The 21954-nt window shown below is 41.4% G+C and overlaps 1 protein-coding gene across 20 annotated transcripts in view; it reads right to left on the minus strand.

The window, feature by feature from the left end:
- Nucleotides 1–237: 237 nt before the first annotated feature.
- The window catches only part of mpdz (multiple PDZ domain crumbs cell polarity complex component), a 56118-nt gene continuing 34401 nt past the window's right edge, over nucleotides 238–21954 (minus strand). For 6 of the 20 annotated variants that reach the window (XM_074624755.1, XM_074624751.1, XM_074624750.1 and 3 more), the window contains 23 exons: nucleotides 21209–21301; nucleotides 18247–18309; nucleotides 17929–18000; nucleotides 16984–17167; nucleotides 15786–15982; nucleotides 15521–15612; nucleotides 14054–14132; nucleotides 13633–13701; nucleotides 10883–10978; nucleotides 10723–10797; nucleotides 10371–10566; nucleotides 10143–10288; nucleotides 8894–8977; nucleotides 7499–7692; nucleotides 7119–7133; nucleotides 5075–5222; nucleotides 4608–4694; nucleotides 4419–4515; nucleotides 4153–4316; nucleotides 2567–2671; nucleotides 2175–2269; nucleotides 1845–1971; nucleotides 238–1751 (listed from right to left, as the gene is read on the minus strand). In XM_074624755.1, the coding sequence (XP_074480856.1) occupies nucleotides 1605–1751; nucleotides 1845–1971; nucleotides 2175–2269; nucleotides 2567–2671; nucleotides 4153–4316; nucleotides 4419–4515; nucleotides 4608–4694; nucleotides 5075–5222; nucleotides 7119–7133; nucleotides 7499–7692; nucleotides 8894–8977; nucleotides 10143–10288; nucleotides 10371–10566; nucleotides 10723–10797; nucleotides 10883–10978; nucleotides 13633–13701; nucleotides 14054–14132; nucleotides 15521–15612; nucleotides 15786–15982; nucleotides 16984–17167; nucleotides 17929–18000; nucleotides 18247–18309; nucleotides 21209–21301 (2625 nt within the window). In that variant the 3' untranslated portion in view covers nucleotides 238–1604. The remainder of the gene's footprint in view (nucleotides 1752–1844; nucleotides 1972–2174; nucleotides 2270–2566; nucleotides 2672–4152; nucleotides 4317–4418; nucleotides 4516–4607; nucleotides 4695–5074; nucleotides 5223–7118; nucleotides 7134–7498; nucleotides 7693–8893; nucleotides 8978–10142; nucleotides 10289–10370; nucleotides 10567–10722; nucleotides 10798–10882; nucleotides 10979–13632; nucleotides 13702–14053; nucleotides 14133–15520; nucleotides 15613–15785; nucleotides 15983–16983; nucleotides 17168–17928; nucleotides 18001–18246; nucleotides 18310–21208; nucleotides 21302–21954) is intronic. The other 14 variants (XM_074624753.1, XM_074624748.1, XM_074624757.1 and 11 more) reach the window with 11 other exon arrangements.

Consider the following 21954-nt stretch of genomic DNA (forward strand, 5'->3'; position numbering starts at 1 on the left):
AAATAACAGCTGGTGCACTTGTAAATTTGCCCAGCATTTCACAATGCTCCAACTATTATTCATTTTAAGAACATTATATTTTTATACTTGGGTTTATAGTCACTCTGCTGAGGTTTAACAAGCTAGTTTTCTTGGTGGATTTAATTATGTGTTTTTCAATTAGAGGATGGTAAACTCAGAATGCTGTCTGCTTTAGGCAAACTAGGCACAATAAAATGCAAAAGTGGAACACATTGATTGAATCCAAAGGTCACTTTTATTTAATTCAGTGTGAATAAATTCAATACTGTCACATTGACAGTGCTAGAAACACATAATAGATAAGACAGAGAACAGACAACTTTCTCATCAACTAGACCATACAACACATGCCTAATGCTACACACTATATGACTTTGTTTTGGGTAAACAAAAAAGGTCAAAATGAGCTCAGGTCCATTATATAATCATTTGACATGTTAAACACTTGAAGAACCACCCGTCCACTCAAACCTAGATAGCCAGGTCATTTTGCTTTTTCTGTGCACTTTCATGAAGTGAACATTAATTAATACTTTAAAAAAAAAATCAAAATACTGACATAATACGTTATATGTGGGCTTTAGCAGCACTATATTTCAGTGGTCATACACACGCGCGCACACAATTCCTCCTCTAGTCAAATGTGCACTAAAACCACGCTTCTTAGTTTTAAGGATTTCACATCTTTCCGTGTATTTACAATATCTTCTAGCCATCAGCACTTCAAAATGCTCCCTTGGCTGCTAAAACAGCAGTGACTTCACGATAAGATGATTAACACCAGTTACAGCAGCAATCGGCCTTTTTTTTAGGAAAATCAGCATGATGAATTGCCAACAGCAGTGCAATGCACAAGACAAATAATGCTGTTATCAGCTAATACAGCCACCGGCTAAAATCTGCTAATCTGTTAATTGCCTCAAGGGCAGTTTCATGCTGTTTCATGCTGTTAATTTAGTGGGAGGTCACCCCTAGAAGTAGACCCCAGACTGTTAAAAACCTTGAAAAATAGGCCTATCCTCGTAGGAATATTGTTGTAAAATACTTCTGAAAATAATGATTTTGATTTCAATACAGTGAACAGCAAAATACTTGAGCCACTATTTTCAGGGAATACTTCAATCCAGAGTCATGGAATGTAATTCTAATACTATTTACAACCTCTTTGAGATTTATGTGACAACTAATTAAAACTGTATGGCAAACTATTTATGTATCTACTTTACATACTATCTCGGACTACTATTTCAGTGATAAGAGCAATTTCATCATGACGCATACATACGGTATGTCTACTTGCTGTAGGCTTATGTGGATCACAGTGTTCAAAGCTACACTGAGCAATCAGCTCCTTCATTATTATCAGTAAATGGTTGTTCATATTTCAGTGTGCATATTTTCACAGATTCTTCTAGTCGTGAAATATTTGCCGGTTTGAGTTCTGCTGCTGCTAGACGTGACATCACACCTGAGAGGTGTGTTGCTATTTTTAAAGTTTCTTTCTTTATAGGTGTGGAGTAACTTTGAGTGTGATACGAAGTGTAGGAAAAGGAGTGTATGTGTTTGTGTGCATTTGCATATGTCTATGATAGCACAGTGAGCGTGACCGTTCCTTTGGTCCTTTTCAGGATGCCAACGGCTTCTTCATGAGTGACGCCCTCCAAGGTCTGCCCGTTTACCGCCATTATCTGGTCTCCTCGCTTCAGGCGGCCGTCCTCCGCTGCTGCCCCCTGAGCGCACACACACACATGCACGTAAAGTTAAATTAATAACAGGCAATTTGACAATTCTGCAAATATACAATGGAGAAATGTGCTACGTACCTTTCCAAAAACAGTTTTAACGTAGATCGGCAAGTCTCCGTGGGGGCTGCCATGCCCCCCGACTATACTGAAACCAAGCCCGTCTGGTCCTCTTTCAAGATTCATGGTCTTATACTGAGGTGGGCTGCTGGAATGGCGAAGACAGTTAGAGACTATATGAACTAAATTCCATTCAGCAAGAAGTAGAAGAAAAAAAAACACATAACCCTTCATCTTTTGTAACCCCCACTAATATAATCATACAGTCCCTGAGACAGACTGACATATAATAGGGGTAAGATGGATGTTACGACAGAGCAAAATACTCTGTGTGTAATAACCAGCTCATACCCGAGGTCATCCTGGAAGATGCAGCTGGGTGCGAGACCTCCAGCTGCCTGCTCCTGAGAGGGACCCGTCACGGTGGTGTCGCCGCCCGCTACCACCTACAGGCGCACAAAAACACACGTACAACCACACACATTTATGGCATGCTAGACTTGCAAGATAAAGACAGATAGCATGGTGGTAGTGCTGGATGACGGAGACTAGTTTTATGGTACTTCAAAGTCTGCCGCTGGTAGCCTTCAACTGTTCTTTTCAGGTGAAAACTTTGTACACAGATAAAGTAAAGAATAGAGTACATTGTCATCTGCATATTATCTAACTGTGTCTGCGGGTTTATCTAATTAGAACAGAAAGGGTGAGAGAACAATTGTGTGTGTCTGTGTTTGCTTCGGGACCTGCAGCTGTATTGTGCCGGTGGCGTTCTTGAGCAGAGTGACAGCCTGCGAGTGGGTCATGCCTTCAGCAGAAGTTCCACAGATACTGACAATGCGGTCCCCAATCTGGAAAGTACAATTTAAAAAGGATACATGAGAGAAAAACAACTTGGCACATTCAGCAGTAAGCTGACATTTCCATGTTTATGACACATCAGTGTTTGGGTTCGAAATAGGGCTGTCAGTCGATTAAAATATTGAATCGCGATTAATCGCATGATTGTCCATAGTTAATTGCAAATTAATCGTAAGTATCAAGTATTTAATACTCTTATCAACATGGGAGTGGGCAAATATGCTTGCTTTATGCAAATGTATGTGTATATTTATTATTGGAAATCAATTTACAAGACAAAACAATGACATATTGTCCAGAAACCCTCTGAGGTACTGCATTTAGCATAAAAAATATGCTCAAAATCATAACATGGCAAACTGCAGCCCAACAGACAACAACAGCTGTCAGTGTGTCAGTGTGCTGACTTGACAATGACTTGCCCCAAACTGAATGTGATTATCATAAAGTGGGCATGTCTGTAAGGGGGAGACTCGTGGGTACCCATAGAACCCATTTTCATTCACATACCTAGAGGTCGGAGGTCAAGGGACCCCTTTAAAAATGGCCATGACAGTTTTTCCTCGCCAAAATGTTGTGCACGTTTGGAGTGTTATTTAGCCTCCTTCACAACAAACTAGTATGACATGGTTGGTACCAATTCCTTAAGTTTTCTAGTTTCATATGATACCAGTATCTTCACTCAAGCTTTAAAACTGAGCCCGCTACAACCTAAAAATCACAAGATGCGTTAACTTGTTAAAGAAATTAGTGGCATTAAAACCAATTGGCGTTAACACGTTATCGCGTAGACTTTGACAGCCCTAGTTGGAAACAACGGTAAAAACAATGAAAATGTAACAAAAGTAACCTATTTTCTATAGTGTTTCCATTTTCCCTAAAACCAGTATGAATATGTACTACAAAAGAACCGCAGAAGTGCTGTTTTGTGATTTCTATGATACTTCACAATGGTCTGGATAACTCTGCATGATGAACAGGATGTGGCTAATACTATTTGAAAATTTAACGCCATTCAAAAGCAAAACCACGCTTGTGTTCGGCTGAGTAATTTCATTACGTCGCTTTCTCATCGCTCATTCCAGCTGAAAAGATAAAGCAGCATGAATATACTATTCAAGATTTACCCCCCCATTCATTTCAATGAGCCCTTCTGTAGGCTTAATGATCTGAATGCAGGAGTGGGAGATTTATTACGTGTTAGCAATGGCTATTGTCCTCCTCCGGTCTGGGTCACACAGAGCTACTTTTGTCAGTCTCACTGTCATTTAACTGCGAAGGTCACTGCTAACGGCTGTAGGCTCTTGACCTTTTGGGATTCCCAAACTGAGTAAAGTGAGTGGGAAAGAGTTTGCTGGACATAATTGAGATTCACATTAAATCCCACACAAGAATTACTGGCATGCAATCATGCATGCATTCTGCTGAAAGCCGAATAAAGGTTACCGGGAGGGAGGTGTAAATCTCGTACCTTGAGCTGCTGGGTCTGAGCAGCCAGGCCGACAGGGTTCATCATGGCGATGAAGATGGGGATATCGCCCAGAGGGCTGCCCACGCCGCCCGCTATACTGATACCCAGAGAATCAGTGGGACCTTTAGTGAACTCAACTGTTCTGGTGTCCTGATGCTCTGGAGCTTGAAGGAAGCAAACAATGTAAAATGTTACAATGCCTTTTCCACAATTAAATTTTTTTCCTGTGGCTGCCTTGAATTAATATCACTTCTGAGGATACTTACAATCCGAACTCCTACTTAGTTTGTCAGGGTCACCGGGAAGGTTCCCAGAGTCTGAACATGACTGAGAGGCCACCTTGGTGCTGCCTGTTTCACTCATCTAAAACAAAGACATTCAGTACTGTTACTTCCTTTGGTATGTTGTTTTGACAGAGCAATTTCTATTCTTTGAAAAATGTGAAATTACAGTACCTGACTACATTGAGACATCCTTCTTTCTGAGTGGAAGGGGCCTGCCTTAAACCTCCCTACTTCCATTGTTATAGGCCCCACACAGCACTACAACACAAGGCACATTATTTTTTATTTGAGTCATCCAACACAGTTTAAAGCAGATTTGACATTCACTAACTATACTTTTGGGCTGCCCCCTCTTAGTCGATCAGTCGACTAATCGGTCATTTTGGTCATTTTTGGTCTAAGTCAACTAAGATTTCTTTAGTCAATTAGTCTTTTTTAATGCTTTTTCATGCTGAAAGACTTATTTCCAAGAAACTTATTAGCAAATCTGTGGTAACCACACGATTTAAAGTGGTGCTTTTGTGTGATTCATTGTGGAGAAACTCAGTTTTACAGATCTGTTGATTAAAGCAACAAATCGAATCACGAGTGTTATTTCTTTGGTCTAGGACAGCCCTACTATGCTTCGATAGATGTACCTTGAGTAGTGCAGCCACAGCCTCCTGAGTGGTCGACCTCACATCCTCACCGTTGACTGACAAGATCTGGTCGCCCTGCATGAGTCGGCCGTCAGTCTCCACCAAACCTCCTTTCACAATATCGGATACAAATACTCCTGTGTCATTCCTGGTGGGAAAAGGTTGCAAAGACGTCACAGTGAGATAACATTTAGTATTGCAAGAGTCGTACTTTATTTTTCTTTACTAGTTGACCTTAACCGTATCATACTGCTGACTTCTGTTGTTTTAACATGTAATTGATGAATTACACTATTAATCCAGCAATTTCACATTTTTCCTACGGACCTCTGCACAAATGTGGCTTACGCTCAGCAGACTGCTGGTGAGATGGAATATTTAATAGCGAAGAGTGTGTTTACCCCCCAAATGTGACCTCAATAAATGTGTTTTCCATCTTGAATACTGCACAGACTTATTACTGTGTTGCAGTCAGGCACAAAAAGGGAGCAGCTTTAAGTGTGTTGGTGACAGTTCTAAGAATCACCCTTCACCAACGAGATGTTGAGGAGATATTAAGCCTTTATGGGAAGCATGTCTTGGGGGTTGTTTGCTTGATTGACAGGTGTCTACAACTACCAAAGTCAAGCTCTATTATCTGCCCAAAAAGCAATGAGTGGTAAACCCGAATCTAGGCTTCAAAATATCCTTTCACAGACCAGTTGGTTGGTAAAGCCGAAGGTCAGCATAGTCACTAAATATGTGCTTGCTCTGAGCACTGACTTCTGGGAAATTAAGTTAACTGCAGGGAAGATGTGTCGTTTTTTCCCAAAAGCAAAATCTCCACTGTTGACTTTGCATATCTGAGGTGCAAAATCTCCACGTGGATAAAACTAACACAAGGCAAGGCAACTTGATCGTACGATCCCCGGTGCCAGAGACACTTGGCTGTCACAACTCCTCGCCACTAACTGCTAGCTTTGCACTTTCCATTTTAGCCCCGGGTTTTAGGTTGTCGGTTACGTTGTTGCCTTTTCCATCCCATTGAGCATTTCAGTTGTTTTTTCCACTTGTGTAGCGAAACCGCTGCGACAGAGGCAAAGATTTACAACTGCATTTAAAAGTTGATCTGCCTGCTGCTGCTGTCCAAGCTGTTAAAAACCCACAACCCCAACTTGGTGCCTTTTACCCTGCAGTTGTCTTATTATTACTGAATTTTTGTATTTTTCTGACAAATTGATTTAAACATGGAACCAAAGAAACATTTACACACTTGGACAAATTCAGAGTTATAACAACACTTATATACACACACATAATCAACGGTGCCTATGCATGTGTGGCCTGTGTTAGCCATTCCTGAGGGTTATCCCAGAGGTGAGATCCATCACCACACTCCACACATCTGACGATTAAAAAACAGTCAGCATGTGGACCAGCAGGCCTTTTCCCACGTGTGCTTTAACCCATAAACGCTACTGCGAGAATAGAAGCCTCATTTGAGTTTACAATCTACAATTTGCCAGTGCTGGTACTACTTCTATAAATCTTCCTCCGCGGCTCTAAGGGGAACAAAAGTAGCAACATTCCCAGATACAGCCAACAGTTGTTTACAGCCTCGTCTCTGGCAGTGCACGTGTGTGTCATGATCACTACTAGTGCCACTGAAAATGATCAGATGGTCTATAAGAAGCTTTGTGTGTCCTCATTAGAGGTATTTCTAAGTGTGAAGTGATGATTGTGATGTTTAACATGTCAGCAATAGCTGTTCAACTATAAAATAAGATTTAAAAACCACCATTAAGTCAAGTCTGAAACACCAAATATTACACCTTACCATTTTAACTGAACCCAGTTATGCTGAGGGATCCATAAGCAAAAGGCCCCAAAGATGGCAAAACAAATACAAGGCAGCAACTCATGATTACATTATGGTTTATTATGTATTGGTAGACCTAAAAAATCCTGCTGTGATTTGTGTGTGTGTGTGTGTATACGATCTCTATTTCTCTAACTCTCCATACACTACACACTAAATATACATTGTTATTTTAACAATGATTACCTCTGGTCCCGTGATCTGCATTAAAGAAGAAAATTCATACAGTTACTGTCAAACTATATGGACTCTCAGATTACAAGCTAATTATGTTCATTATATTACCATTCTATACCTACTTATTATTTATATATGTAGTCTGGCTGTTCTGACTTTGTTTTTATACTCAAGAGACAAGCCAAATACAATATAATTAATCTTAAAATTACCAGCATTCTATTTACTTTCAGGTTTTCTTTCCTCTTATATCTTAGTTATTTATTTCTACTCATATTATTAATTCCATATACCAAAATTCCTACTATGCTAACTCTTTTTGTGATCCCCAAAAAGCAACTTAATAATAATAATTGCATACTAATACTACTAATGAATCTCCCTCTTACCTCCTCCCTACAATGCTCAGGCCCAGACCCTGGCCAGGCTTCTTGTGGAGCTCCACGGTGAACGAGTCCCACAGGTCCTCCTCCTTGAACTGGGCCTCGTCCCTGTAGACCGCCAGCCGGACTCTATGCGGGGTCTGCCGCAGCACGTTGATGGCTTCATCGTGACTGGCTTCGCGCAGGTCGATGCCGTTCACCTGCGACGAGAGAACGGGAGGTTAGTGTTTGTGTGCCACGGCAACATTGGGGGTTGTCCTATTGTAGCAACCATTGACCTCTTTTAAAAGAGCAACAGAAAGATATAATTATTGTATGTTAAAAGATAGAAACGGCTTATTTCAACACACTAATATCTTAAAATTCATCAATATTGTTAATATTTTAAAAAATGCACTGAACTGTACTCATAAAAATTAGAAATATCTGCTACACTTTATCTATGGTTCATTTTAAATTCATAAAAACAAATGTGTTTGCACATTTGGGTTCTGCAAAGTAGTCCTAATATAAATAGCGAATGCAGCAGAGGGCTATAAAAAAGTGCTAACAGCCTAATTTAATGCTAAAACAGAATATTCCTTAAACCGCTGAGGTCCCATTTCTTCTTTATAAACCCAAACTGCTGAGCTATCTGAACACTGGATCATAATATGACGATGTTACAACACTTAACGTTAAACTAAAGGGAGGCGGCCTTCCCACAAACGTTTGCGAGGAGCTCGAGTGGTCAGTTTTAAGGATTGATGTCCAGCTTCTTTTACCACATTAAAGGGGGGAAATACCCCATTAGCCTTCGCCACGGACATGCAAAGGATTTTTTTCCCACAGCAGCTAATAGCATTGCTGTGGACTGGGAAACCGCTCTTTTCACTTTTCCCTCTCTGACCCTATTTTCTAAACACAACAGCTTGGCTTGAGGACAGAAATGAATAGTAGAGGGCAATTAAGTCATTAAGGGTGTGTGTGTGTGTGTGTGGGTGTGTGTGTGTGTGTGGGTGCGTGCATGCATGTGTGCCTTTCAATTCAGGTCTAGTGATTGAGCTACCATAACAGAACTCCACCCCTGCCCTCCCTCTGTGACAAAGCATGAGGTCAGATGGGGGGCAAATCCAAGTTGAGCTGGGATACTTAACTCGTCTTTCCACATAACACACACAGGATTCATACTAGTTGGTACTTTCCTCTGACTTTTTAACTCAGAAAGAATCATTGCATTCTATATATTTCAGATTAACGCAAATTGATCACATTATTTGATCCTTGACTGAACTAGGGAACCCACACTTCATTATTAAAGCTCCTCAGGCAGCCACGTCTCAGTGATTGAAAAGTGTTCAGCCTCTTTTTTAATCTAGGTCATACAGTATGTGATGCTCATTATGCTGCACCGCACCGCACCTCTAGGATTTGGTCTCCTGCCCAAAGCCTGCCGTCTTTCGAGGCTGCCCCTTCTTCATAAACTTCATGGATAATGATGGCCCCCTGGAAAAAAAAAATACAGTAAATAAGCACAGAATCGGAGAAGAAGGTGAACGGGAACAGTCGAAATGAGAGGGATGCATTCGACGGCAGACGGACATTATTTTGGATACTCATTTCTGAGTGTGTATGTTCCTGACTTCCACTGTGTTTTCTCTGCGTTCCAGTGTGTGTGTCATTTGGGGTCCAGAGGTTACATTCCTGGGCTGGATATTGTCTGCTGCGGCCAGACAAAGAGCTGCTCCCCCAAGCCTGACTGAGCAGACAGAATAGATGGGCTGAGGAGAGGACAGCAGCAGGAGGAGGCGGAGGAAGGCTGTGACAACATCATTTCCTACATTCCTGAGCCGCCATGGCTATTTTGAACCTGCGTTATATCACCACCAGAGATCCTAAGTGGGTGGCATGCTGGGTGGTGACTCTAAAGTACAGTCACATAACTTTTTAAAGTTATCACAAATGTACAGTATGTTTAAAAAAGGATTGTAGATGGTAAAAAAGTGCAAATACCTATTTATTATTTGCGTTGTTAAATCAATTATAGAAGTCATACTTAACCCAAGGAATGTTTTTGGTGAAGTGATACAGGCTCACTAACATATAATAATTTGTATTTTTGGCTGGACCGCAGAGGGCCAAAACGCAAAAGTCTGTCACTGAGTGATGAAGTTTGACGATTGGTCGGCCGAGTATTGGAGTTTTCTGATTGGCCATTGCTCTTTCAAAATGAAAAGGCGGGGTAACAGTCCTTTATGCAAATGAGCCTGTCTAGCGCGGCGCAGAACTTGGACCAAGCTGTCGAACGAGACGATTTAGTTCTCAAATGAAGTTAGATTCAGCAGTGGCATAGTCTGTTTCTCACTTCAAATGTTTTCAGAAGTAGAATTTGGTGGATTGTTCAGACGGAATAACAGAAAGTTTACGAGCAGGCTGCCATGTTGTTTCCTGTTTGAAACACCAAGCAGGAAACCATGGACCAATCAAATGCATCGTGTGGCCAGTTGAGTGGAGCAGCGCGTCCCCTCTGGTGGACATATACCGATACATTTTAACATTATAGACATGACCACTGACTATTCGTGTAACAATTTAGCCACAAATTCACAGACTGACCATGCACGTTTCAGCCGTATATTCAGTTTTGACCGAGGTCTTGTTTGTTTCCTACCAGCAGGGTGTCACAGCCTCCCACGATGCTAAGGCCCAGGCCCGTGCGGCCCTTGGAGATGTCGATGGTGGTCTCGCAGCCGGGGATGATGGGACAGGTCGTCGGGTCGCAGGCCAGAGGGGAAGGGGTGGACGAGCGACTCTGACCTAAAATAGAGGAGACATACAGTAAGCTGACTGATCCATTACTAATCTTCCCTGAATAAGAAGTTGAAAAAAGCAGACTCACTAGTGACTGCTTCCGCCTCTGGTTGACTCTGGGTAGTCACGGCGGCACTAGGCATGCTGGGTAGGCTGGCAAATGCGTCGTCCGAGCTCTCCCCGTCCTGGCTGGTTGACTGGAGAGAGGAGAAGGAGGAGGGGGTCTCGTTTGTAGAGAAGGATAGCTTCACTGGACCTTTGGCCCCTCTCAGTAGAGAATTGACCTAAAACACAGTAGAATTACTGATCAGACTTTTTACATCATGACTGTGGTCGTTTTCTAAGTAACTCTGTCATGTTTATTACATTAGGAAACTGAAGCAAATCCTTGCCTTTACAGGAAACACGACAGTTACACTTTATTTCCAATGACACTGTACCTTTTCCACAGTGTAGCCGAGCACCGATTCACCATTCACAGCTAAGAGCTTGTCCCCTGGTTTCATGCAGTCCTCCTGCATGGAGCAGATCACAACGACATGATTAGAAATCAACTGTATAATGTTCACAAACCATTAGCTGCATGTATGTAATACATACTTTGCCCGTGTGTCCTTTTACTTCACATATACTCTGAATCTCAACTCCACTCTCAGTGTTTCCCTCCACAAAGGTGATGCCGAGTCCTCCGTCCTCCTATTGGACGAACATTAGCGCATAAACAGGATTTAAATTGATATCATTTAATACAGTACATCTGAACATAGCATGCAGACTGACACCTGGCTTTAGCTCAATAATAAAGCTGCAGCAACTACGAAAAAAAACAGCATTAATGATGACAATTATCTCCAGAAAGATAATTAGTCACAGCTTCACCCCTTACATCCTTCACACTTCTGAGCTGTTGTTCCCAGTGGGTATACTTTTTGTGCTTGTGTGTTCGTATCAATGAGCTGCCCAGATGCTGCTGCATTTACATGTGGTCCCCTGCCGCTTTACACACCATATGGATAGTCCCAAACTGGGGCTCCCATCAAAGTCTCTTATTCACTCATTTCTTTTTATTTAAAGGGTCAGTTTACTAGAATCACAAAAAAAAAAAGACGTTTTCTGGGTTACCTCTTGTCGTATGTAGTCATGCATTTGTTGTCAGTTTAAAGGGTAACGCCGGGGCCACACAGCGCGCATCATGCTCGCGTGACGGCAACGTCGCGTGTTGTTTTTTATTTCGGCGTCCATGTTAACAGGTTAGAGTGGACACACTGCCCGCATGAGACGCACGTCAGACGCGCGTCAGACGCACGTCAGACGTGCGTCTATTTTATAGAATAGAAGGCTCGCCTATTTTTCACGCTTGCCGCTTACCTCTCGGCTGCGTCTCCCAGCAGCAACAGACAGTGAAGGTGATCTATTGACAGTATATGAGCAAGATTACTACAGTTTCCATGTCTAGACATCTGTAGAATATGTCACTGACCATCAATATTTTACACTTCCTATCTAGATTTCAAAATAAAAGTCCTCTAGCGTTTTTAGTGCACAGAATCATTCATTCATTAACACAATGCTTTTATTCTGAAATACTCTAAATAAAGCAGTTGTCTGCTTGCAGGTTTCCATCAAGTTAATATAGTACAGGCTTTTAATTATGTAAACACTGTAGTAGTCATAGCAGAAACCCTACATATGCTATAAATATAATAGACTGGGTTAATAGGTTATAAGAACATCAGGTGATAGTTGGCAGTATTTTTCCGATGCGCGCTCTCTCTCTCTCTCTCTCTCTCTCTCTCTCTCTCTCTCTCTCTCTCTCTCTCTCTCTCTCTCTCAACAAACACCACGTAACTTTATTGTTCTTTCTTTTAGAGGTGTTATTTAATTTTTTTAAAGATATTTAATAAGAATTTTCGTTTTCTAAAGGTTAACAAATAATGAAACTGTTTATTTTGCTTTGTTTTATAATAATAAAAAAAAAACACTTTACTTATATTTATCATTCTGAAATACTTCAGGTGTTTTTCTCCATCAAGGCGCAGTTCAGCAACACGGTGGTGAAAAGCTCCAAGTTGCCTGAGATGTCGGAACATCAGCATTTATAATGTAAATTGCTGTCCCGCCCCAGATGTAAATTAAGTCGTTTTCGATAAAAGCCGCAACCTGGAATGCTGTAGAACAGGAACCCGAAACCCCCTGGAAATGTTGTTTAAAACTGTGCCAGTCAAAGTGAAGAGGGATTGCTGTAGGCTCTCTCTTACTACTAATGTATTTATTTATTTTTTTGTATTAATATATAGCCCACAGAAATCCCTCTTCACTGTCAATGAAGAGGGATTTATATATATATATATATATAGCCCATAGAAATCCCTCCTCATTGTCAGCGAAGAGGGATTTATATATATATAAATCCCTCTTCACTGACAGAAAAGAGGGATTTATATGGGCTATATATTAATATTTATGTATGAATTTATTTGCTTGTTTTTAATAATATTTACAAATTACCACACAGTTCTTACCCTTTTTTGTCTTAAATAAATATAAATCACATTTATTATGAAGTTAAATGGCCATTAAAAGGCAAACTCTATGTAGAAAGAAAGGGCTGTCAGCAACAGCAAAAACACAGCTGACAGGTAGCTCCGGGACGCTCCCGAGACGTGGGTAACTCGCGTCTAGTGTGAACACCCTAGGTGGGCATGACGCGGCCACGACGTGACGCTGCCGTCACGCGAGCATGATGCGCGCTGTGTGGCCCCGGCGTAAGATGTTCAGATATCCCAGGTGAGACTTCTGCTATATGATGGAGCTGAATGGATGGTGCTCAAAGTATCGAAGAATGACATTCAAAAAGCTCAAAATAATCCACAGACTTCACTTTAAGCAGTTTTCTGTAGGAACTTTCCAATTTTCTGGAAAGTCACATTGCTGTGAGTTTTTTCAAAATGCTTGACATTGAAAGTATCTGCATGGCTAGAAAGTAGACACCACAGGGGGTAAAAAACCTGTTCCTCTTTTTTATTATTTGGGTGAACTGATCCTTTATGTCCCTTTGGAACTTCTCCCATCCACGTGTTTTGTTTATTCACCTCTTTTATTTGACAGTTTTCTGTCTCCTTTCTCTTCTCCGGCAGCTTGTCAGACTTGACTGCTCCTGTGTGCTCAGCCTCTCTTTCTCTGTCATACCCCATTGACTTTTTTTGTGTACACCTCCCTCATTATAGCATTGCTTCCAGGACTTCCTCTCTATCATTGTCTTTATTTTTCAAAAGAACAGGGTTGTCCTATGTATGTGTGTGTGTGTGTGTGTGTGTGTGTGTGTGTATGGGGGGTCCACTGTATCTCACCTTCGGCTTTATGCTGTGATGCACATATTCTGAAGTGTCGGCGTCGCCATTAGCAGCAGTTGTTTCTGGCTGTGAGGAAACAAGCGGTAGTTGATGCAGTATGAAGTAAACAACTGAGACTTGTGTTGGTGTGTGTTAGCTAGTGGGAGTACAGTGCGGAGTGTGTTTGTGGTTTTTGGTTGTCTTGGGAGTTACACACAGGCTTTGAAAGACCACACAAAGCGACTTTTGGGAACACTTCAGGAGCATGACACAGCGTAAAAAAACTAAATTACACAAGGGTAGAGTCAAAGTACTAATAATAGTTTGAGTGTGTGTGAGTTTCATAGCTTGTTATGCAGATGGAACTCCACTCCCTAACATCTGCATAGACTGTTGTAGCGTTTGTGTAGCGTGTGTGTGGCCGTGATCGCAGCTCTACCTCGGCGTGGGGCTCCGCTGCGTCTCCCTCGTGTTCCCTCACCGGTCCCACAGCCATCTGGTTCAGCGCCTCCTCGTTCCTGTTCCAAAGAGTCATAACTCAACGTGAATCATCGCTCCTTTGCTTTGTGACACCGGTGCCGTGATTTACGTGGGCTGGTCACAGTGTCTACTTCCAGGGGGGGTCAGGAAAGGGATATGAGTTAAGTAGAAGGTTAAGTAGTGTGATTCCGGAGAGGACTGTTTGAGGAAGGAGTCAAGGGTCAAACGTGTCTTTGTGCTGATATGTCAGCTGCTATGTCCCACTTCCACACTGCATACTGAACTGTAGAGTTTATACTACATCTTTATAGTGTACTGTTTTTGCAGTTAGTGTATAAGAAATGAGCATTCACTGTTTTATACTATCATGAAATGATACAATACTTCAATCAACTGCAACCTTAAAATGCCAGCAGTACATTTAGTACACTAAAACAGTATATGAGATCTTTTAGTATGTCTGAAACCTTAAGTCTGAAACCAGTAGCGCACAGATTGCATGCTATTTCCGGTGAAATATTACAGTATGTAAATGCTGGACATAAATATCCCACAATGCAATGCAGTAGTGACGACAACATTCATTGGCAGACAGCTCTGTAACATAAATAACGCTTCAATTTAAGTGTAAGTTTAAGACTTCACTTTGCTATAGGCGTAATATAGTTTTCAAATTAGTTCAGACTTTATGATTCTCACAAATCGTCATTTGGTACGGTTTACAATAGTTCCGCGTCTCCATCGGGCAAGGAGGCTCTCAGGAAGTGACGACGTTTAATTACTGCTCAGTGCGTCTGAAAAGATACATACCGTTGATGTTGAACGATAGTACACATATGTAGTTCATAGTATGCGATTTCAGATGCATGTTTTTCTAAAAATGTTATTATTTGTTTTTTAGGTGTTCCTGGAGCTTTTTCACCACCATCCACAATTCATTTTAGTTTTCCATTTCCTTTGTGCATACACAAATCCTGCTTAGAACTAGTATGTAGTGTTAGATTTGGGATCCAGCTATAGCCGTGGGTAAATCACTGTTTTCACAGTCAAATGTCGCCTTGATTTAATGTTTAAAACATGCTAATATACATTTTGACAAATGTATATCAAATTAATACATCACTGGAAAAGAAACATGGTTTCAGCTAATAAATATCCTTCTTTTTCTTTGGTATGTGCACGAGGAAGAATCTGTTAGTCACCCCTGAATATGGATTAGAACACTTCACCTTCACAAGTGCATCCTTCTGTTGAATTACAATAGCTCCCTCTATTGAATTTTGAATAACATTACAATGGACTTGATCTTTTTTTTCCAGGGCAGTTTTCATTTTAAGCAGTCTTACAATGAAATGTAGCTGCTGTTGCCATGGAAATGTATTCATAGAATCTCTAATAGGAAGAAAAGGTTTTTTATTTTTTATACCTGACAAAGATGATTTTGACTTTGGATGGAGAGCTCTTGATTGTGGATGATGCATTCTGGTGACTGTGGCCGTAAAGGACTTGCCCATTGATCTGACGGGATGCAAAAATATTATAATTATACACACTTTTTTTCTCTAAGTGTAAATATGTAATACAAAACAATGATGTAATGTGTTTACATTCAAGATGATGTAACTTTAAGGAGTCGCATATCCTGCAAACTTTGTTAACAAACCCACTAGAGTTGAGAACCACGATCTTACCTCCAGCAGCTCGTCCCCCACTACCATACTTCCGTCCCTGCCGGCCGCCCCGTTGGGATCTATCCCCACCACGAACACACTCATGCGAGAGCGGTCCCTGTTCCCCGCCAGGCTGAGGCCCAGGCCCGTCTTGCCTTTCTCCAGCTCAATCATGTGTAGGACACCCGGGAGGCTGCCATACTGCTGGATTATGTTCTCTGAAAGAGGCAGGTGAAGATAGATGTAAGCTGACAGTACTGCTGGATAGTGCCAGATTTATCTTGAGCCTGAGCTTCCATATCAGTTTATGTCAATTTGCTCAAAAAAAGGGGGCAGGGGTTTGGATTGGGTGCGATGCATAGGCACAAAAAGTAAAAAGTTTTGAATGTCAGACTGCTTAGTTTCTATCTCTTTGTTTCAATCTTGTCTCCGTTGTTATCCCTCCCCCTTCTCCCTCCACCTCTCCTGTCTCTGGTGTGTTAGATAGCCACTGTTCAGACCAATGGGCTCCTGTTGTTCTGGGCTCCCTGCCACTGTTGGACCATCAGTCCTGTACTAATCTCCACAACTCACCTCCCCGGGCCCAACCTCATCAATCTTATCCCCGCAGGATGGGAACACTCTCTCACGTACACACACACACACACACACACACACACACACACACACACACACACACACACACACACACCACAGTCCCAGGTGTTTGGGAGGCTGGAAGTCTGTCCTTTATGCTGGTTTGCCTGAGTTGAACGTGACTGACTGTGTGACCCGTTCTCCTTGAAGCGGTGACTTCATCCTACAGTTGACTTTATAGAGCGTCTGCAGGATGCTAATGAGTCCTTCAGGTTTTTTGCTGAAGTACAGCCACCTCAAGCATGTGAATCAGTGCTCTTTTTATTGCTGACTAGAGGCGAGAAAACAAAATGTACCTTGGAGGACCTCTAGTGGCAGTTTGGTGAAAACGCATGCTATAGTAAGTCAATGACTATGCTGTCTTGTCTCCATTAATTGATTCTATTTAGGAGCATATAATGCAAGTCTCTATATCCACACCTTTCTCACAAGTCACATTCACACAAACCAAGATTTACTTATGATAGAGCAGTGTGAAATTCAATACAACTATGAACATTTTTTAACAAAATAGATTTTTTTTTACTGTTGTTCCTAACAGAATATATAATTGCACTGTTAGAAAAAGAGAAACTGAACTCACTCCAGCTGTATCCAAACTCATCCTCCACCTCCTCCTCCTCCTCCTCGTTCTCCTCCTCTGCCTCAGCAGGCCTGCCAGGAATCTCTGTCAGCGTGTCTGTATCAGTCTCTCCCACATGGGGCACCACTGGCAGGAGGAGGACAGCGCTGGTGGGAGATGCCTTCGCCGCCTCACGCTTCACCGGCTGTCACGCCGCAGATGGGAGTTGGAAAATAGTTTATTAGTGGAAGGTAAAGAGAAAGAAGACAGTTTTGTCTTTGTACTTTTTAAGTTTGAATCAACGGGATACGAGGTGTGCAAGAGATAGAAAGGCACACGAGCGCTGTTGATGTAATCAACGGAAGCCATATGCTTGCAGCTTCATCTGTTTTTAGCAGGGTGTTAGTTTGAGTCTGAGAAATATAATTATGTGATATGGCTCCATATAGATGCCAGAGGCTCAAATCAGAATTAGGTTAATTAGAAAAAAGCTTAATTTATAATAAAAATCATGAATCAAAATGCTACATGTAATTACTTACTGATGTTACTTATCTTTAAATTAGTACTTAAAATCAAATATCCACCCATCATGTGTTCACTTACCTGAAAACCAAGAACAGCAAATCACACTTTGTGAATTGATAAATTGTTGTTTGAATACAAAATCTGTATACAAACAGAATTTGCTTATGTCATCCATTGAAGTGAGTACCAATTCTGTATTTTTTATTTTTTTTTAAAAGGAAGTAACAAAAAGCAAAAGGCAAACAAAGACAAAACATGTTCTGATTTCACAAAAAATACACAAAGAAACTCAGAGGAGATGTTAGGACATGAACGAGCGTATGCGTATACAGTACGTGAGAATATAACCGTGAACTGTATCATGGTATATCAACATATCTGTACGAGCATACGCAGAAAGGTGGAAAGCGGGAAAGCACCACACAGAGACCCACAAACCTTAAACGGGGTAGGAGTGAAAGGGTTAGTTGGGGAGAGGCGGAGGAAAAGTCTACTGTGACTGTAACCCTCCTACAGAGAAAAGACAAAGGGCAACAACTTTAGAAGACAACACATTTCTGACATCTATTGACAGACACATGCCAGACAGGGTTGTGTTTGACAGCGTATTGAGTTCTCTGTGAAAAAGTTGAACACCTCTCGTATTTCAAAACCTGGCTCCTATCGCGGTGAGTGGCACTTTCTGAAAGTTGACTGTGGAACAAATAGAAAAACACTGATGCAAGTTGTCAGTGGAGGCTAATTGAAAACACCAACCTTGTCCTTGTTGTCCCTTGTCATTGCCGCAGCTCTCTCCTCACTGGAGTCTGTTACCGATGACTGCGGCGTACAAGAAAAGACATGAAGGTAAATCACTCTGCTCTACATCACATATTTCAAATAAATTTGTCACGTATTAGAGAGCAAATTCATAATATTCACTTCAGTGTCACCACGGTGAGAGATACCGTATCATATTGTAATCTCATTCATATTAATAAGTTCATACAAAGTCACAAGTGTTCTGAATGACTAAGACCAGGACCATATGCCATATCATGAAAACCCATCTGTTTATAAATGATACATTTCTTAAATAGAGAAAAAAAGTTGCTTGGCAAAACCAGACTGTCACAAACACACTCAACCACGCCAAAACATTGATGTGTCGAGTGAAAAAAGCTTATCCAGCACCACATGTCTATCCAAAGCTTGACCGTTTCTCCGCAGTTACAGAGCTTAAAAGGTTTTGCTGGGAAGTCTGCCGTTTTGAAAACCGATATTGCAGTTTACAGTTCTTCACATAATACAGTCTTTTCAAGTCGTCTTCTTTACATTGGCAGTGAGACACTTGGGACAATGTTTTGAGGGATAATTGAGGAAAAAGTGGGCTTTCAACGCCGGGGACAGGAGGAAAATAAAATGCACTTCTAGTAAAAAGCCTCTGCTATGATTTAACTTTGTGTTTGGTGCAACAGAAGGACACAGCAAAGCACAGAAGAAGGGGGAGGTATAAATAAAGACACATATGCTAACAGACGAGGGAAAAGTATTCAGATACAAAATAAGCATAGCACACATATATGCAGAAGTAGGACAAAAAGTTTAGGATAATAATTTTCATGTCTGACAGCAGAGGTTTATGCGGAAGCCCTGAGAGGCAAGTGAGAGAAAAAACAAATGATGCTATCCATTTTCTAAGTCTGATCTAAATAGTTTTCTCTCCTGTGCTTATGACTTAAGAACAGGTGAAAAAAAAGGTTTTGCCAGGAACTTTCTAAGTGTGTTATTTTTTTTCCCATCTGTGACACACAAAAAAAATGTTGCCAGGTGAAAAAAAAAGAAAGTTTTGTTTTCATCTGTGAAAACAGGTGAAGAAAACATGTTTTGACAGGTGAAAAAGGGTTTGTCAAAATCAAGCGTTTGTTGTAATACTCATTTTGGCCGCAAGAGGCTGAAGTGCACCACTTCCCTATGCTCTAAATAGGACTGAAAACATTCAGGTTTTCTTCCAGGCAAGTTTAAATTTATATAACTCTGCTAACGCACAATATATGTACCTTGTGTTTGGAGTGCATGGAGAAATGGAAGAAAACATGCATGCTTACTACTTTTAGTCCTATTTAGAACAAAGGGTATTGGTGCACTTTAGCCACTTGTGGTCGAAATGAGTATTACAACAACAAACACACAACAAAATCACTTCCCAAAACTTGTTTTCACCTGTTTTCAAAGATAGAAAACAATGTAAGGAACTTAGAAAGAGTATCCTTTATTCACCTGTTCTTAAGTCAAACACATGAGAGAAATCAATTCAGATCAGACTAGGGCTGTGCAATTAATCAAATATAAATTATGATTATGAAAACAAGATAATCAACATAAAACAATTATTGTGCCGCATTCCGTTTCGCAATGACGCTCTCGTTCTGTCTTGTGTTATAAAACTAGACTAACTAAACTAACTAACTATCTTGTTAACCATGCTTGGTGGGTGTGACATTTTATGTCGTGTGCACCAGATTGATGCATTTAAAGGGACTATTTGTAACTTTCAGAAATGCTTCTTAACAGCGACACTTGTGGCCGTGAAATCAACGAGAGTCAGCGTCGGGCTCGTGCTTGTGCTCGCTCTACATAGACATGAACGAGCATCGATCAAAACAGTGAGGAGACACACGTCAGTTAAAAGCACAATATCACTCTATATTTCAGCTGCTTGGCAGTAATGTTAGCTGACCAGACGGAGGTCTCTCCATGAATCACTGCTGATACTGTATTTGCTTCTCCTGCCTCAGCGCAGGCTTCAGCAGCGGGGCTCCGCAGCGAGAAACTCGTCTCCCTCCGCCCGCAGCCGGAGTGAACAGGGAGACACCCGGTCGGTAATAAGGCGACAAGATTTCTCTCTGCAGAGCCCCGTCATTTCACAAGACACGGGAAACCTCTGTTGGTCTGGAGGAGCTGCAGCAGTTATTTCTGCACAAACGTCCACTGTGCATTCACTAGATATTCTCAGAGCTACTAACTCTTCTGCAGTGTGGAGGGGGCGCGCGTTCACGTTTAGAGGTGGAGCGAGTACGCGAGAAGGCGCGCGTTGTCTGAGTGAAGGCAAGCAGGCAGCGGAGCGGGGACGCCGGCCACACGCAACGCGCATATGCGAGCACGCATGTGTACCGACCCGGTACATTTATACGCTTAAAAAGTTACAAACCGTCCCTTTAAGTGTAAAATGTAGGCTAAAAATCCTATTTCTAAATGCATGATGTTTCCATAGTCGATGAGAAATTGTGTTAAATAATCATGATCTAAATATTGACTAAAAATAATCATGATTATGATTTTTGCCATCATCGAGCAGCCCAAGATCAGACTTAGAAAATGGATCACCAAATTTTTTTTTCTCACTTGCCACTCGGGGCTTCCATAGTTTTACCATAGCGGGAAATAAATGTTTGGTATTTGGAACAATTAACACAAATTTGTTTCCAACTCATTGCTATCTTGACAATTTACCCTGATAAGGAAAACCTGCAAGCAGACTGAAACCAAATTATTTTGAACGTTTAACCCAAGACTCCACACACAATTCACATGCAAGCTTTCTCTCATTGTCTTCTCCACTCACGTCATGCAGCTCATTGTTAACACAATTTTTTTTACAAGTCAAAGCAGCACAGGTCAAGTAAAAGACACACCCATACACAAGCAGGCAGACACAGACAAGGGGTAGCTTTCTAACCTGAGGGAGGGCAGGTGCTAAGTAGGTTTGATTAGTGCAGAGAAGGCTCGACCCGCGGTGGCTATTTAGCTGCAGAAAGGGCAGGGGCGGCCTCTAGAAGCAACACACAGGACCAAGAAGCTGACAACATGACGAATATTTAATATGACGGCTGAGCCTTTCTGACAAAATTGAATCGAAGGCTATCCGGGAGGAAAAAAAGGGGGGTATAGTGGGGTGTGGAGGACAGAGGCACCTCAGGTTTTATTTAAATGAGTAACCATTAAAGCAAGCGGCTTCCTTGAGGACAGCCATTCCTCTACATCAAAAAAAATCAGAGCAAAGCCCCTTTTCTCTGAAATACTTTTAACAAAATGTTTCAAAGATTCCTCCAGGCTACCTTGAGATTATTCACCGCTTACAAGAGAAGGATTTGAAACTTAAAGGGAGACAGCATGGATATGCTATTATACTCTCTAGGTGGACCCCAGTGGCTGCATTTAAAAACGGCATTACTGACCTGCCTACGGCACTTAGAGGTATCCTCCAATCAAAATCATATTTTTCAAACTGATCAGTCCATTGTTCTGGATTTCTTTGGAGCTGAATCTCAATATCAGTGACTTTTATAGTGAATTGAAAAGAGGTCTTCATCCTAAGTTTGTTGGGTAGCAGCAGTCTTGAGCATATGTTGACAGCCACCTAGCCACACAGTATGAATGATTTCCTTATTTGCTTTTTCTATTGTTTACGTGATGAGTTCCTTT

Source organism: Sebastes fasciatus, chromosome 22 (genome assembly GCF_043250625.1).
Source record: "Sebastes fasciatus isolate fSebFas1 chromosome 22, fSebFas1.pri, whole genome shotgun sequence".
Lineage (NCBI taxonomy): Eukaryota > Metazoa > Chordata > Actinopteri > Perciformes > Sebastidae > Sebastes > Sebastes fasciatus.